General features: G+C 39.8%; 1 protein-coding gene across 2 annotated transcripts in view; it reads right to left on the reverse strand.

Moving 5' to 3' along the window:
* Nucleotides 1-995: 995 nt before the first annotated feature.
* The window catches only part of GEMIN5 (gem nuclear organelle associated protein 5), a 47,724-nt gene continuing 32,228 nt past the window's right edge, over nt 996-16,491 (reverse strand). The window contains exons 21-28 of one of the 2 annotated variants that reach the window (XM_063085382.1): nt 15,853-16,000; nt 11,637-11,756; nt 10,772-10,982; nt 8,672-8,926; nt 6,719-6,881; nt 5,562-6,069; nt 2,676-2,772; nt 996-1,804 (exon numbers count right to left, since the gene is read on the reverse strand). In XM_063085382.1, the coding sequence (XP_062941452.1) occupies nt 1,637-1,804; nt 2,676-2,772; nt 5,562-6,069; nt 6,719-6,881; nt 8,672-8,926; nt 10,772-10,982; nt 11,637-11,756; nt 15,853-16,000 (1,670 nt within the window). In that variant the 3' untranslated portion in view covers nt 996-1,636. Of the gene's footprint in view, nt 1,805-2,675; nt 2,775-5,561; nt 6,070-6,718; nt 6,882-8,671; nt 8,927-10,771; nt 10,983-11,636; nt 11,757-15,852; nt 16,001-16,491 lie in introns of those variants that run through there. The other variant, XM_063085383.1, reaches the window with a different exon arrangement.

Consider the following 16,491-nt stretch of genomic DNA (forward strand, 5'->3'; position numbering starts at 1 on the left):
CACCCACAGCCTGCCCAGCGGTGACCACCAAGCCACAGCAAGAAGGGCCCCAGGTCCCTGACCTGGGATGGTGGGGGCGAGGGCTTTTGCCACACCCCTCTGACATCTGCACCCAGCCCAGCAAAGACCAAGCCACCGCTGGAAGCCCACCGGTCTCCCCTATGGGAATGAGGGGGATGCCGCAGGCCTTGATCCCGTCCCTCCTCCTCCTCCTTCCATCCCATTTCCTTCCCCTTTCCCCTCTCCTCCCTCCCAACTGTTCTGCAACAACATCATAGAGTGTAAAAAATAATATTAATAAAATCATTTTCTTTAAAAAATAAAAATAAAAATAAATAACTTCTACAATTTTCCTTTTTTGGGAATAGCTTTTTTTTTTTTTTGCTGCTCAGTACAGGGATTGAACACCAGACCTTTGTGTTACCAGCACCACACTCTAACCAACTGAGCTAACTGGCTGGGTTTAGCATTTTTTAAGGTCTAAAGCCAGGCATATACAACTTATCTTTGAAAACTGCCTCTTAAAACTTTTTCTGTCCCAGAGAAAGTTCTTGTTAAGGAATTTCATTCTTGCTGCCCACAACCCCAACCTTAGATACTGGAGCTGGAAAGCCTTCACAGTGAATCCCCAAAGAAAACAGTTCAATTACCAGGAAGGAGTGTTCCCTCCTACCCCCACCCCAGGCTGATTCTCACATCCTAGAAACTGGTATATTACAAAAACATCTGTTCCTGACATTTCTCAATAGTTTAGATAACCAAAGAGGAGAGGATGAAGATTTATAATTAGATAGTACTTCAGGTTTCACTATGCTAAAGTTGGTGTCCAATGATCCAAAAGTCATATATGCAAAATTAGGAATATGCACAAAATTTTCAAAAGGGTCCTGTGATCCAAGAAAGATTACAAACCACTGAAACAATAATTTCTTCCTGAGCTATTTCATCTCCATCAATCATTTCTTATAAAACTGAAGGGATAACACACATTTGAGTTAGTTGTTTCTAAAGCTTTAGTACGTGGTTTGTCCAAACAAGCAATTACATAAATAAAACAATGAAACCAAATTTTCAACCTAATGCTCAGACACAGGGTAAAGAGTCAACATGATGGACAAGGCCTACTTCACATTCAAACTTCAATCTTTGAAAAAGTAAAGGGGAGAGAGCCTGGGTAAACAAAACAGTTGAAAAAACTACTCCAATAGCCATAAAATGCAGCTCTTCTATCTCAAACAAGAATGACAGGTTTATGATCAAGCAGGTGAAATATTTATAAAGGTAGTTTGTGTTTAAAAACATAACACTTTGGGTGATTAGAAAAGTTTCTCCTCTTTGGGTGAAACCTGCATAATAAGGCTTTAGAGATGATCAACTATCACTCGACAGGTATTAGTTCTGAATAACTACTGCTGGCTCTTCATGGTCTTTCCTCCAGCAGGAAACGACAATTGAGACCAAAGTCAGATTCCACAGCATCTAAGGGTAGACAGAGTTAATTCAAACTTAACCCTCATTTTGGATTACTGCAAATACATCTATGGATCAGAGTGAGCATCTGGCAAGGTGTAATTGCAGAGGTGAAAGGTGTCAAATGTTTTGAATTTGGCATGGTTTCTTCAAGGCCTTTGAAAGTTCACGTGCAGAAGGTATGGCAGTGTCTTTTGTAAGCTTTAGTACTGCCGTATTTCTGGAGGAGCTCCTGGGCCTGTTGCTGCATTTCCTGGGTCACATAGCCAGGACACTGAGACCCAATGCGAAGTAGGACGAGGCAGCACTCCAGCACATCTGGGAAGGGCCAGGTCTGAAAGATGACATCAAGATGAAGAAAGAAGCATTTGCAAAAGAGCCACAAACACCTGCAGAGAAGGCACCAGTAACTCAGACTCAGGCGCAGTTGAGCCATTTCTCTCATAAGGCAATGTTCTTTTTTGCTTTTCTTTTTTTTTTTTTTTTTGTCGTTTTTGTGACGGGCACTCAGCCAGTGAGTACGCCGGTCATTCCTATATAGGATCCGAACCCGCAGCGGGAGCATCGCCGCGCTCCCAGCGCCACACTCTACCGAGTGCGCCACGGGCTCGGCCCTCTTTTTTGCTCTTCATCAGTTACTCTAAGGAGAGATGATACTCAAAACCAGGCTGTTACTGGGATGTCCTTCTCAAATTATATAGTCTTTTTCTAGAGCCCTATACAAATGAGCTCAAAAGATGGTGCTTCTATTACTAGTAGGGGCACAGCCAAATATACCTATCAATCTGAAGGCTATCAAATACATGATACTATTTAAAATTTTACTTCTTACTGCCTAACTATAAAATTTATTTGGTTTCTTTGAAGACTGAGGTATAAAACTGCTTGTGTGATCATTAATTCTATTCTCACAAAACGTTTTTGGCTAACCAAATGGTACTGGATCCTAAATTTTTAAGCATTTTACAGACGGGTAAAGATTTTAGTAACTAAACAGAAAAGCAGATGGCCTTTAAAAATTTGGTATAGTCAAGTGATAACACAAAGAGTAATTTTTAGGGCTGGCCTGTTAGTTCACTTGGTTAGAGAATGGTGCTGATAACACCAAAGTCAAGGGTTTAGATACCCATATGGGCCAGCTGCCAGAATAAAACAAACAAAACAAAACAGTAATGTTTTACCAAATGAACAGCTGTAGAACTTACCTTAATACTCTCAGGAAATTTAGCCATTCTCTCATTTGCCTCTGTAAGCCTTTTGGTTAATTCAGGCAAAGAAACTGGCTCATTTTTTTCTTCTTTACTCTTAATAATGACAAAAAAAGTACAAGTCATATGTCTTGCGCCACGTAACCTTTTTCTCCCCAACTGTTTTTATAGTGGTAAAATACACAACATAAAACTTACCATCTTAACCACTTTTTAAGTGTACAGTTCAGTGATATTAAATTAATTTATGATGCTGTGCAACCATCATCACCATCCACCTCCATAACTTTTTTCATCTTGTAAAACTGAGAGTCTGTACCCATTAAATAATTGCCCATGCCCCTGGCAACCACCATTCTACTTTCTGCCTCTATGATTCTGACTACTGTGAGAATTTCATACTAAGCAGAATCATACAGTACATGTCTTTTTGTGACTGGCTTATTTCACTTAGCGTAATGTCCCTAAGATTCATCCATATTGTAGCATAAATCAGAATTTCCTTCCTTTTTAAGGTTGAAAATGTTCCATTGTATGGATATACCACATTTTGTTTATCCATTCATCTGTCAGTAGACACTTAGATTTTGCTTCCATGTTTTAGCTATTGTGAATAATACCACTATGGACTTGGGTGTACAAATATCTGAGACCCTGCTTTCAATTCTTTTGGGTATATACCCACTAGTGAAATTGCTGGACCCTATGGTAATTCTAATTTTTTTTTTTTTAAAAAGACCAGTAAGGGGTTCTTAACCCTTGACTTGGTGTTGTCAGCACCACACTCTCCCAAGTGAGTGGACCAGCTATCCCTACATGGGGATCCAAACCCATGGCCTTGGTGTTATCAGCACCACACTTTCCCAGGTGAGCCATGGGCCGGCCCTTACTTTTAATTTTTTGAGGAACCACCATTCTGTTTTCTACAGTAGCTGTATCATTTTTCATTCCCCCAACAGTGCACAAGTGTTCCAATTTCTTCATAATATGGATTGAATTGTGTCCCCCAAGTTTTATGTATTAGAAGCTTGATCCCCACAGTGACTGCTAAGATGGTGGTAAATCCTATTATGGTAATTGAAGGGTGGGGTCTTGAAGAGATGATTAGATTGTAGGGACCATGTAGTGAATGAATTAATAATGGTAGTCAGAGGCGAGGTTCTGAGGGCTTTAAAAGGAGAGTACGTGAATCTCTCTTTCTCTGCTCTGCCATTTCTACCATGTGAGACACCTAGGTCACTGTCACTACCACCACGGTCTTCACCAGATGTGTTCCCTAGACTTCAGACTTCCCTGCCTCTGAAAATGTAAGCAATAAATTTCATTTTCCTTATAAATCACCTATTTTCAGATATTTACGTTACAAGCAGCAGAAACAGATTAATATACTCCACATCCTCTCTAACACTTGTTATTTTCTATTTTTTTGATAGTAGTCATCCTAAGGGCTGTAAGGTGGTTTTTCATTGTAGTTTTGACTTGCATTTCCCTAATGGTAAGTGTTGAGCATCCTTTCATGTGTTAATTGGCCATTTGTACATCTTTCTGGAGAAATGTCTATTCAAGTCCTTTGCCCATTTTCGAATTGGGTTGGTTTTTTGCTATGCCTGGGTAACTTTCTCCCATCTTATAAATAAAATTCCTTTGTCACCTGGCTCTTTATCTCTCATCTTTAAATACAGAGATCAAGAGAAGGCAATTTAATATTATATGATATAAAGTTTCCAAAATGCAGTATTATTCCTCACCATTTCCAAATCTCTTAGATACACAGCTTCAGTGAAAATTTAGGACCTTTAGGGGAGTTGACTGCAGCCAAGTGCAGAAGGCCTGGATCTTTCTGGGGAAGTTAGAGCCAGGATTCCTAACATGAGGATGTGTGGATACAAATTTTTCTGGGCAGAGAACTTTTTACCATTTTTCTTATTCTAGAAAGCAAACCTAAAACTGCCTAAAGTGTGGTAGTTTACTAAAGAAGTGACCCAAATCTCTGACTCATGATTTCAACAGGAGTACTTTTAGAGGACTAAAAATAAGTACTTTAAAGATTCTTAGTTTTAATTTTTTAAAGTTAGTAATAATAGCAATAAGTTCATTCATTGTACTATTTATGATGTTCTAGGCCCTGTGTTGGGGAACATAATCAAGGTAGAAGGTATTCAGCATAATAACCAAGCAATGATTAATAACTACAGACCTCCCAGAAAAGTGCCCTGTAATAATGCAAATCCAGTTCTATAGTGATTGACAACAAAATTCCAAGCACTTGAAATTTCCTCAGTTCAGTGTGTAGTTTTGTACATTACCCTTTTTGTGTGTATTTCTGTAATAGTACAGACCAGTCAAAATGTTTTACATTAATGATGTAATAATGCAACTCCACATTTCACATGACTGATTTTTTGGGGGAATCTACTTGGTGCACAATGGTAGGATTTTATTGTACTACAGGTACTGTTATTAACAATGTATGTGACTTTGTTTAATTCTCAAAACCACCAAAGTACGAATTGGCACCCTTATTTATAGATGAGGAAACTAAAGGAGCTGCTCGGTTAGCTCAGTTGGTTAGAACGTGGTGTTATAATGCCATGGTCAAAGGGTTCGGATACAGCCAGCCACTGAATGAATGAATAAATAAGTGAATGAATGAATAAATGAGTAAAAAAGAAACTAAGTCTCAGAGACATTAAGAAACCTGCCTGAGGTCACTCAGCAGGGCCAGGATGAGAACCCACATCTGACCTCAAAACCTGTACCTTAACATCTACATTATGTCCCTTCCAAGTAACCTGATCAACACCATGTACTGATTTTGACCTGAACACATGAGAATCCAGCAGGGTATTTTTCATTTTGTCTTATACTTGATTCAGTACTTACCACTGGCTCTGCAGATTAGAGAGGGACTGTTCTGCTTCCCGTTCAGATTCATTCTTATCAGGACCATCTGCTGCGGATTTACAGAGTTGATTCTTCTGGTGTTGGCGGATCATTTCTGCCAAGGTCTCCTGGACTTCAGCAACAGTTCTCTGTGAGTTTTGAAGGCTGGCATGCTTTTCTGAAAAGAGCACCTTACAAGCACTCAGCATTCGCTCACTTTCTTCTGTGAGTCTCAAGTCTAGTTCTGGGGGCCTGCTTTGCTCTAGTTGACATGAAGTTTCAGGGTCAGTTTCTTCAGTGCTGGCATTATCCAACTGCTGGCTTTGCTCAACAGAGGGTGTACTTCTGTGCCCAGTCCTTACCCAGACACCAGATTCGGGGCAAGGCCTGGAGAGAGACCACCAGAATTCATAGAGATGCCCATAAATAAAAAAGGCCTCCAAACTTTTAAAAGCTGGTGTGGTGGGGGACTGATGGTCACCCAGTTTGTCTCTAAAGTGGTCACAGCCTAGAAGAAGAAAAAGATTTGGGGTTGTGCATTTCTTTATCTGCCAGAATCTGGCTTCCTGCCCTCTCATTTTCTGTTTCCTATTACCCAAGAGGCAGACCCAAAGATAAAGGACAGCAGTGTGATCCATGGGAGCACATGCCTTCTGCCAGAAATGAACTGGAACTAAACATTTCCTGGTTTGGGATAATGTTCTCAATGTTACAGGCTAGGAGTCATTCAAAGCATGACAGAAAAAGTATTCCCCCTGTCCTACTGAAGGCTCTGGGGTCACTCTGACCTCAGTCACACTGTGTCTCTGAAAAAAATCACAATGATTTTGTTCAGTGATTAATTACGTAGCTCAAGGAATGCCTATCTTTTTGCTATGTTTTCTATTTTTACTAACTTGTGACTATGTTACTATTTCTTTATTAAACTGTGGAAAATGGGTACCATGCAGTAAGGCAGGTAGGAGCACGTAAAGGAAAACAGTGCAGTCATTCTATCTTTCAGAAGCTCAGGTAAAAGAATTCAAACTTTCTACTAAAATGACACAACTAGACAACCTCCATCTTTTAACAACCTAGGTATTGCTGGTGCCACACCATTAGTGGTGGTTATGTTGTCCATTAATGGGTTTGCCTCAGGCAAAGGCAGGATCATTTACCATCTGGGAGAAAGGCTGAGTGCACTTCCTGCATGATGGTGAAGTTCCCTGAGTCGTAACTCCGGACCACAGCCCGAAGCAGTGCTTGCACAGCCTCGTCCCAGGAGGCCATCTGTTGGCTCAGCACCGCCAAGGTCAAGTCATGGCAAATGTGAAACAGGAGCTGGAGAGAGAAGCCAGAGTCTCAGCTAAACATCCTTCCACAGTAGGCAACAAGGATGACACCAAACTGTTCTATTAATTACACTTGGAAATAAGTATACATAATTCACATTTATGAAAGGTCTTCCTATCTCCATCACCCATTTTTGCTTTCCCATCAGAAACTCTCATATCTGGAGCTGGCCAGTTGGCTCACTCGGTAGAAGGTGGTGCTGTTAACACCAAGGTCAAGGGTTTGGATCCCTTTGCTGGCCAGCTGGGGAAAAAAAAAAAAAAAAAAAAAAAACCCTCTTATCTCTAGTTGCACAGCAATATACAATGCCTAGTGTTAAAGTCTGTTCATGCTGAGAAAATGCCTTGACATATGCATCTAATTAAAAGTTGAGTTTCTGGAACTAAAAGCTATAATAAAAAAGTAAAACAAAACCTGGAGCGGGCCGGCCCATGGCTCACTTGGGAGAGTGTGGTGCTGATAGCACCAAGGCCATGGGTTCAGATCCCTATATACAGATGGCCAGTTAGCTCACTTGGGAGAGCATGGTGCTGACAACACCAAGTCAGGTGTTAAGATCCCCTTACCGGTCATCTTTTAAAAAAAACAAAAAACAAAAAACTTGGAGTATAATTAAGATAAAAGTAATCAATTTTAGGTATGCAGTTTGATGAATTTTGACAAATGTATATAGTTCTATAACTACCACCAAAATCAAGGCAGAAAATATCCCCATAAGCTCCTTTACAGGTAATACTCCTCACCCCACCCCCTAGCAATCACTCACCTGCTTTTGACACTTCAATTTTGTCTTTTCTAGAATTCATATAAATGGAACCAGAGATTATGTAGTCTTTTGTGGTTTGGTTCTTTCACCTAGCACACTATTTTCAAGATTCAGTGATTATTATTTGTGCACCAGTAATTTGTTCCTTTCTATGATTAAACAGTATAGTATTCCACAGTTTGCACATTCATTCACCAGTTGATGAACATGTGGGTTGTTTCTAGCTTTTGGCTATTGTGTTCTAAGCTGCTACAGACATTTGTGTACAAGTCTACATGGATACCTGAGTTCATTTCTTTTAGTGAACTATCTAGGCAGTGGGATTGCTGGGTCATGGGGCATGTGCACATCTAAACTTTATAAGAAGAAACTGTCCAAAGTATATACTATTTGAGGGAGTTTTGTTCCTCAAAAATATAACAATGTTTCCTCATTTTAGAAACAAAAAGTAGATAAATTGAGGTGTATTAATAAGGTGGACATAGCAGATAAAATAAGTCGTCTTGATCTGTTTGTATCAACATGAATAGCTCTTATAACAATGACCACTGAAATAAGCTAGCTGCAAAATAATACATATAGTATGACATAGGAGTTGGCTTTGGTGAGCTAGGAAAGGGGAAGGGGTATGAGGAAGTGAAAAAGAGGGACTTCAACTTCACTGTATTTTTAAAAAAATCAAAACGAAACAGACAAAAAACCCTACAAAGCAAAAATAACAAAATGTGAATATTTGTTAATTCTGGCTGATGGGTACTATCTCTGTGCTTTTCTATATTTTTTAGATTTTTTTTTTTTTTTTTTTTTAAAGAAGGGAATACTGATCAAAGCTAACTTCAAAACTAAAGGGCTTTAATTCGTCTGAAGGGATCTTTCCAGGTGACCTTGGCCTGCCTTAATATTTTCTGAAATGCAAACTGGTATCCTACTTGTTTCCCTGTAACAGTAGACATGGATTAAGAAAGTTCTAGTACCGAGTGATTAATGTCAAAGGCTGGTGCAGGTGAAGTACCTGTTTGGAGGGAGTGTTATTTGTAGCAGATGGATACTTGATGTTTTGCAGCTTCTGAAAGGCTGCCTGATACTGCTCTAGGGTGTCAAGGCCGAAGATGCTCTTCCAAACTGCAGTCAACCTCTCCACAAAGGGCCCTTCAGTGCCTGCGGTCCAAACGTGGTAAGAAGAGGAAGAGCTTTTGCCCTCGGAAAGATGCTTTTCCTCCAGCCGCCTGAATAGTAGCTCAAGAAGGCAAAACACCAGTCTCTGACCCTGGCATCCAACAACAAAGAAGAGATTTTTGTTATACAGAGAAAGCACTTGGGTTATATAGAGAGCTTTTCCCCAGTTCTTCAAAGTATCCCCCTTTGCATGTGTAGCAACAAACCCCCTTCAAGAGCCACTTGCCCAATTTGAACCACGTGTAAGGGGAAGCATGGGGGTGGGAGGGGCAGGGAATATACCATCTGACAGACCTTTTCCCGGTGTCTTTGGGAGAATTTGGCCCCTTGAGCACCTGGAGCCCAAGAGAACATTTTTGGATAGTTCTTTTGGGGCTGGCTAGTACAGGGATCAAACCCTGGACCTTGGTGTTATCAGCATCATGCTCTAACCAACTGAGCTGACTAGCCAGCCCTCCAAGAAACCATTTGTTTAACATGGAACCCCAACTACAGCTTTACCCACCATAGTTTAAGTCACATATAGGCCAGCCACCTAAGACTTGTGGCCCAGTTTGAGAAAAGATGGGCTGGATTCATCAGGTTCTTCCTTCCTGCCCAAACTTCAGACTAAGGAATACAGAAGTACAACCTAATGGGCCGAAAGTGCTGGAGCAGACAATCTTTGTAGATCTGAGATCTGGGGCAGGCATTAGGGGCCATGTCCAAGTAGGTTTAACAGAGGGAATCAGCTAGAAGAGAAGAGAATAGAAGCACAGAGAAAAGACCTGAAAAAATTTTTAGATGGATTTTCAGATGCCATAAGATTACTTGTGTACCCCTACACTATTTTCTCAGTTAAGCTTAGAAGGGTCTCTGTTCCACATAGCCAAAATATAGCCCTTATCAGAATATTTACCATAAGCTTATAGATTTTCTTGCAGGATAATGTTTAAGAGAAAAAATGTAGTACTAAATAACCATTCTGGAAACTTGTTTTTGGTTGTGGATAAATTAAAATCTCTCTAGATTTGGTCACTTTATAATTAATATACCCAGTGGCACTATCTTTCACAGTGTACTATTTTTGCCTCCATTTTTATTTTGCCATTCCCAGAAGGCTACCTCCCCATCCAGCATTTTTCTTTGGTCTCTGAATATTCAGCTAGAAACTGTCTTTAGGCCCAGTTACTCTGCTAGAGAAAAAGAAACTTAAAAAGCTCACATTAGTATCTGACCATCAGAGTCATCTAAAATGGACCAAATGTTTACATGTTTTAGAAACTAGGTGAGGATGCCAAAGCTTTTAAAGTAATCTCAATTTTGATGTGTCAAAAAGGCAGTGGTAAGTTAGTCATGTTTAACCACGTGGACACAAATAAATATTTAAGAGATAAAACATTTCTATTTCCCCACACTTTTCTATAGCTTAAGCTGAAGAGGGGTGTTACAGGCAGAGCACCATGATTAGTTAGAGGTCAACTACTTTCCCTCTTCAAGAAAGACAGTGCTGATGACATCTGTGAAGAAACACTAGAATGTCAACCCAGGAGCTGGGCTGACTAAAGTCTATTTACTGATGCTCCACACAAACTGACAAGGAGTGGGAATTATCATGAATGACCATATTATCTCTTATTCTGAATGTGGCACTTGACAAGTCATGGCACTTCAGTGGAATAGCATGGCCAGGACTTGCTGGAGACTTCTAAGGATATCTGCAAAATTGGTATGGCTTGTGCAACTGAGTTATCATTTGGATTTGACTAGGAAAGGATTTGGGACTCTTTCCTCTTAAATACCAGGAGATGAGGGGCTGGCCAGTAAGCTCAGTTGGTTACATCATGGTGCTGATAACACCAAGGTCCAGGAGTCAATCTCTGTACCAGACAATCGCCACCCCCCACAAAAAATTACATACATACATACATACCAGGAGGTGAAATAACAGACTGACCTGTAGACTTTCATGTAGCTGCAGGGCTTCCTGGGCTCCTACCCAGTTCCTGGCCAGAAGAAGCTCTTGGGCACATCTGAGAGCCAGGGAAGCAGACAACTCATTCTCTCCTATGACTGCAGCCAACTCTGCAGCTGTTCTAAGGGATGCTGCGTCCCCCTTTTTGGCTAAAACTTTGGCTGCATCGTAAGCGGAAGCAGCCCCTAAATAGCTATAATACAAACGAAAACCCAAACAAGTGTCATAAACAGATCTTCTATTCCCATTTCCCAAAGGGCCAAACCATTTCTTTCTGTCCATTTTGATGCATGTGCCTTCCTGTGGTCCCAGGTGTGTCACTACCTCTGGTTGTTCCTGTGAAGGCTGAGGCCAGCACAGCTCAGCACAGTGTATAAGAGATAATATCATATGGTTACAGACATAAAGGAACTTCATCTGAAATACTGAATTGAACCCTAACAGAGAAGTCATTTCCTCTCATTTTCCTTAGTTGATGGTGTAAGACATCACTAGCAAAAGGTATAATTTCTCAGTCTGCTACTGAGATTTCTTTCTTTATTTTGGGCGGCTGGCAGGTACAGGGATCCAAACCCTTGACCTTGGTATTATCAGCACCATGTTCTACCAAATGAGCAAACTGATCAACCCTGCTACTGAGATCCCTAGAATGGTTATGGTGATTTATATAAACACTGAGGATGTAGATCTCATGAGTCTTATGAAGCTGGGTTTACTACACATATCTTTTTAAAAATTTTCTAGCCACCTTACCCCACCTCTAAACTTACTACTTTTATTCTTGTCCTGCTCTTCCTGATAGAAGGTCTTTGATGTATGGGTGCACTTCTGTTTCCCTCAGGCTTACCATTTGGCTGCTACAGCATAATGGCCATCTCTTTCTAGGATGGTTCCCCAGCTGAGGTACAGGTCCTTCAGGATTGGGTCCTCTGGGCGCAGCCGAGCCTTGGCAACTGCAATAGCTTCCCTAGAGGCAAGAACAGACACTTAAGCCAATCTGAAAAGGCTCCTCTGTATGACATACTAGGAGGGGCTACCAGACAGGACAAACTGTCCCTTTAGTATTATCTGTGTTGTCCCAACTTCCTATATAAAACTGTACTCCTGCATTACATAGGCAACTTGAAAACACACTGTGTTCAACTCTTCACCTATGTCAACATTCTTAAAGTGTGGTCTGTGGCATCCCAGGGGTCCTCAAGACCCTTTTGGGGGGGGCAGGAAAGGGCGGTTCATGATGCTCAATAACCTCTTAGCATTATTATTATTAATTTTTTTTACTGCGTTGACATTTGCACTGATTGTGCAAAAGCAATGGTGGGTTAAACTGCTGCCATCTGAGCAAGAATCATGGTACTGGTCTTTGTAGTTAAAGACAAAAAGGGTGAATGCCCTTGATTAAGCAGTAAAAATTACTAATTTCAATAAATCCCTCAAGTCCACATCATTTTAATATTCTGTGTGACAAAATGGGAAACATTCTGTATTCTCTGCTACATTCCAAAGTACCATGGTTGTCTCTAGGAAAAACTTACATGAATGAATTGCAAGCTGAATTAGGTGTTTTTTTCATGGAACTTCATTTATTCTTGAAAAAATGACTAACAGATAAATAACAGTTATTCAGCCCAGGGTATTTAACAGATATTTTCTCAAAAATTAACAAAATAAGGCTGTCACTTACTGGAAAATAATAAAAAATGTTTGTTGCCCATGATAAAATTAGAATTTTGGAAAACTTGTACCTGCCACTGTGAGCTTGACAGCTTCCCAAAAGTTAAAGACTTTTCTGATGAGATGGATGGTGACATTAATGAATGTGATTTCTTTTTTGATAGTTTATAATAAAATGTGTTGACACTTGGAGGATATATATAACTTGGTGACTAATATTTTCCAAATGACATTCAATTTCTGAGATGCAGCCAACATAAAGTTGTAGCTGGAATAAAAGTGTTGTAGACTAAAGTGATCAAGAGAGAGAGAGAGCAATATTTAAGAAGTACTTTGTGACTTCCGCTTCCAGCCATGATAGAGTAACTGGGACCAGACTTACCCTCCTGCCATAAAACTAAAAAACTGGACAAAATATGTATGAAAGAACTGTTTTCAGACATTGGACAACAGGCAGCATAGACCTGTCATCCATCAAAGAAAGGAAATAAACAATGTGAGCCCTATTATGGTTTTCTGTCTAAAGTCATTTTCCTAAGGGGAAGCCCAGCAGAGCCTCAGTGGTCTCATAGAGTTGAGGAGAGATGAAACAATTGGAATTTGAGGGGCAGGATACTAGGAAGAAAGAAGTTTTCCAGAGAAAAAGTTCCAGAACTCTGCTTGGGATCCCACTGAGAATTTGGTTAAATGTAGAAGAGCCAAACTAATTCTAGAATACAGATTTCTCTAAACCTGCCCAAACAGAGCTTAAATATGAGCTACAAAAAGATTAAACTGATTCACAAGTAACTTCACTACTCGCTAAAACAAAGTTCAACATTCTTGAAATGAAGATGACAAAACCAAAACAGCATAAAAAAAGAAAATCTCACTAAAACACATCAATTGATGAATATCAGTGCTGTCCTCTGAATGTGCCTTTCCAAAGCTCATGTGTTGGAAACAATCCCCAATGCAACAGTGGAGAGGTGGGACCTAGAAGAGGTGATTAGGTCATGAGGGCTCTGCCTCCATAAACGGATCAATGCCATTATTGCAGGAGTGGGTTCTGATAAAAGGATGAGTTTGGCCTCTTTCCTCTCTCTTGCCCTTTTGCTTTCTGCTAGTGAATGATGCAACAAGAAAGCCCTTGCCAGATGTGAGCCCCTTGACACTGGACTTCCCAGCCCCCAGAACCAAGAGCCAAATAAATTCATTTTATTTATAAATTAACCCAGTCTGAGGTATTCTGTTACAGCAACACAAAAGGGACTAAGATGATTAGTGATGAATGAAGCCCTAAAAAAAGCCAGAGAAAAAAGACACAGTTCCTATATAAAAACAAAGGTAAAAATAAATGCTGCAGTCAAGCCAAAAACAATGCAAGCAAGAAGAAAATAGAATGACTGGCACCTTTGATGTGCTGAATAAAAACTTCCAATCTAGAATTCTACAGCCAGAGAAAAAGTCCTTTAAGGTGAAGGTAAAATTATAGACTTTTATAGACAGACAAAAGTTAAGGGAATTTGTGACTAGTAGAACATACTACAAAAAACATGAAGTTCTTCAGGTGAAGAAATTGGTAGCTATTGGAAACCTGGATCTACATAAAGGAATGAAAAGTGCTGGAAATAAGAATGTAGGTGAATATACAAAATGTTTAAAAATCATTAAAAAGTATATAAGAAAAACAATCAATTGTTTAAAGCAAAAATACTAACAGTGTAGTGTGGGGTAATAACACATCTAATATGTCGAATATATGACAATACCAGAAAAGATGAAAGGAAGGAAAGAATTATACTGTTGTACACAAGAAGTAGAAGTAGTACCGTATTATTTGAAAATAAACTGTGATAAATTTAAAATGCTTACTGTAAACTCTAAAGCAACATTAAAAAGTAAACAAAGGATGGGCCGGCCCCGTGGCTCACTCGGGAGAGTGCAGCACTGGTAGCGCCGAGGCTGCGAGTCCGGATCCTATACAGGGATGGCTGGTGCGCTCACTGGCTGAGCGTGGTGCAGACCACACCGTGCGAAGGGTTGCGATCCCCTTACCGGTCAAACAATAAATAAATAAATAAATAAAATAAACAAAGGATATAGCTAATAAGTCAGTACTAGAAGTAAAAAATACTCAGTTGACTCAAAAGAAAGCAGAACAGAAAAAAGGAAAAAATAATAGAGGACAAATGGAAAAAAATACCAAGATGGCAGATTAAAATCAACCACATTAATATTCATATTAAATGTAAATAGTCTAAACACGTCAATTAATAGGCAGAGATGGGGGCTGGCCAGTTAACTTACTTGGCTAGAGTGTGGTGCTGAAAAGGCAGAAATAGTCACACTGGGTAAGAAACAAGACCCATCTTCACAAGATACTTTAAAAAGTTTGTGGAAAAATGGAATTAAAAGATAATATGAATCTGTCCATGAATTTTTATTTTTTTTTAAAAGATGACCGGTAAGGGGATCTTAACCGTTGACTTGGTGTTGTCAGCACCACGCTCTCCCAAGTGAGCCACGGGCCAGCACTGTCCATGAACTTTTTGAAGACTCCTTGTAGTGGATTGAACTAGGTCTTCCCAAAACTCACTGAAGCTTCAATTATGTCCCTGAAGTTTTATGTATTAGAAACTTAGACCCACTATGACTGTTAAGAGGGTGGGAAATCCTATGGTAATTGAAAGGTGGAGCCTTGAAGAGGTGATTGTAGGACCATGCAGTAGTGAATTGATTAAAAATGGTGGTCAGGAGCATGGTTGTGAGGGCTTTGAAAGGACAGTATACGAGGAACTGTCTCAGTTCTCTCTCTGCTTCCACCATCTTGCAGTGAGAGATCCCTGGGTCACAGTCACCACCACCAGATGGATTCTGGACTTCCTAGCCTCAGAAACTGTAAGCAATAAATTTCGTTTTTCTTTATAAATCACCCAGTTTCAAGTATTTTGTTATAAGCAACAGAAACAGACTAATACACTCCTCATATGCTGTCTACGAGAAATATTTTTCTCCTTGTTTGTTGGCAGTTACATTAAGTACTGCAGTGAAAGAATAAGCACTTGGACAGGAAGGATTCATACCAGCCTCAGAAGAGTGTTTACTACTAGAGAAGAGGGGATGAGGACAGAATTGGGGAGAGGCATTTCAACAAAATCTGGAATGTTATATATTTCTTAAAAAAAAAAAACAACCGGGGGCATGTGAAGAGCTTTTGGGATTGCTGGCAAGATTCTATTTCCTTTCATAGGTGAGGCTTAAAAAGGGAGTTCCACTTACAATAGTTCATTAATCTGTTCATTGTTTTATGCTCTTTCCTCTACTTATGTTACTTTAACAATAAAGAAGTTTAGATTATTTTCACATAATGGCCACTACTACTGGCTCAATTCTAGGGCCATACAGACCTGTAAAAATGGTTTGACTTGAGAAGCTCCACAGCTTCATACACTTTGTGGATGGAAAGCAGGTGAGAGGCAGCCTTCACATACTGATCTTGAAAACACAGCTGTTTGGCAAAAGCTTCCACGGCCCACTGCCATACATGGTAGCCAGCTGAAAAAAATAAAAGATGGTGGTTAAAAAAAAAAAAGTTTAAGAAACAAAATAGCAGGTACATTTGGGTTGAAAAATGATGTTTTCATAGTCACTGCATTAAGCAGAATATTTAGATACTAATTCAACTGCCATAACAGATCATCTGCTTCATCTACCTCTCCCCATACACACATCCTGAAACATAAATTGTTTCTTTGATAATGTAATACACACAAAATAGTACAAAATTCAAAACATACAGAAAGGTATAGAAATCAAGCATAGTGGTTTCCCTTATTAGGGTGAGGGCAGAAAGTGACTGAGGGGAAAGCTTCCAGGTGTTGGTAATGTTATGTTTCTCTATGTGGGTGCTGGTCCCAGGGTATATTCTGATTGTGAAATTCATTGTACTTTCTCCATCTGTGTGCTTCTCTATAGCATAATCGGATAAAAAGTTTAAAAAAACTGGGCATGGCATAAAAGGTTTCCCTGTTAACCTGGCATACTCT

This window comes from Cynocephalus volans, chromosome 2 (genome assembly GCF_027409185.1).
Source record: "Cynocephalus volans isolate mCynVol1 chromosome 2, mCynVol1.pri, whole genome shotgun sequence".
Classification (NCBI taxonomy): domain Eukaryota; kingdom Metazoa; phylum Chordata; class Mammalia; order Dermoptera; family Cynocephalidae; genus Cynocephalus; species Cynocephalus volans.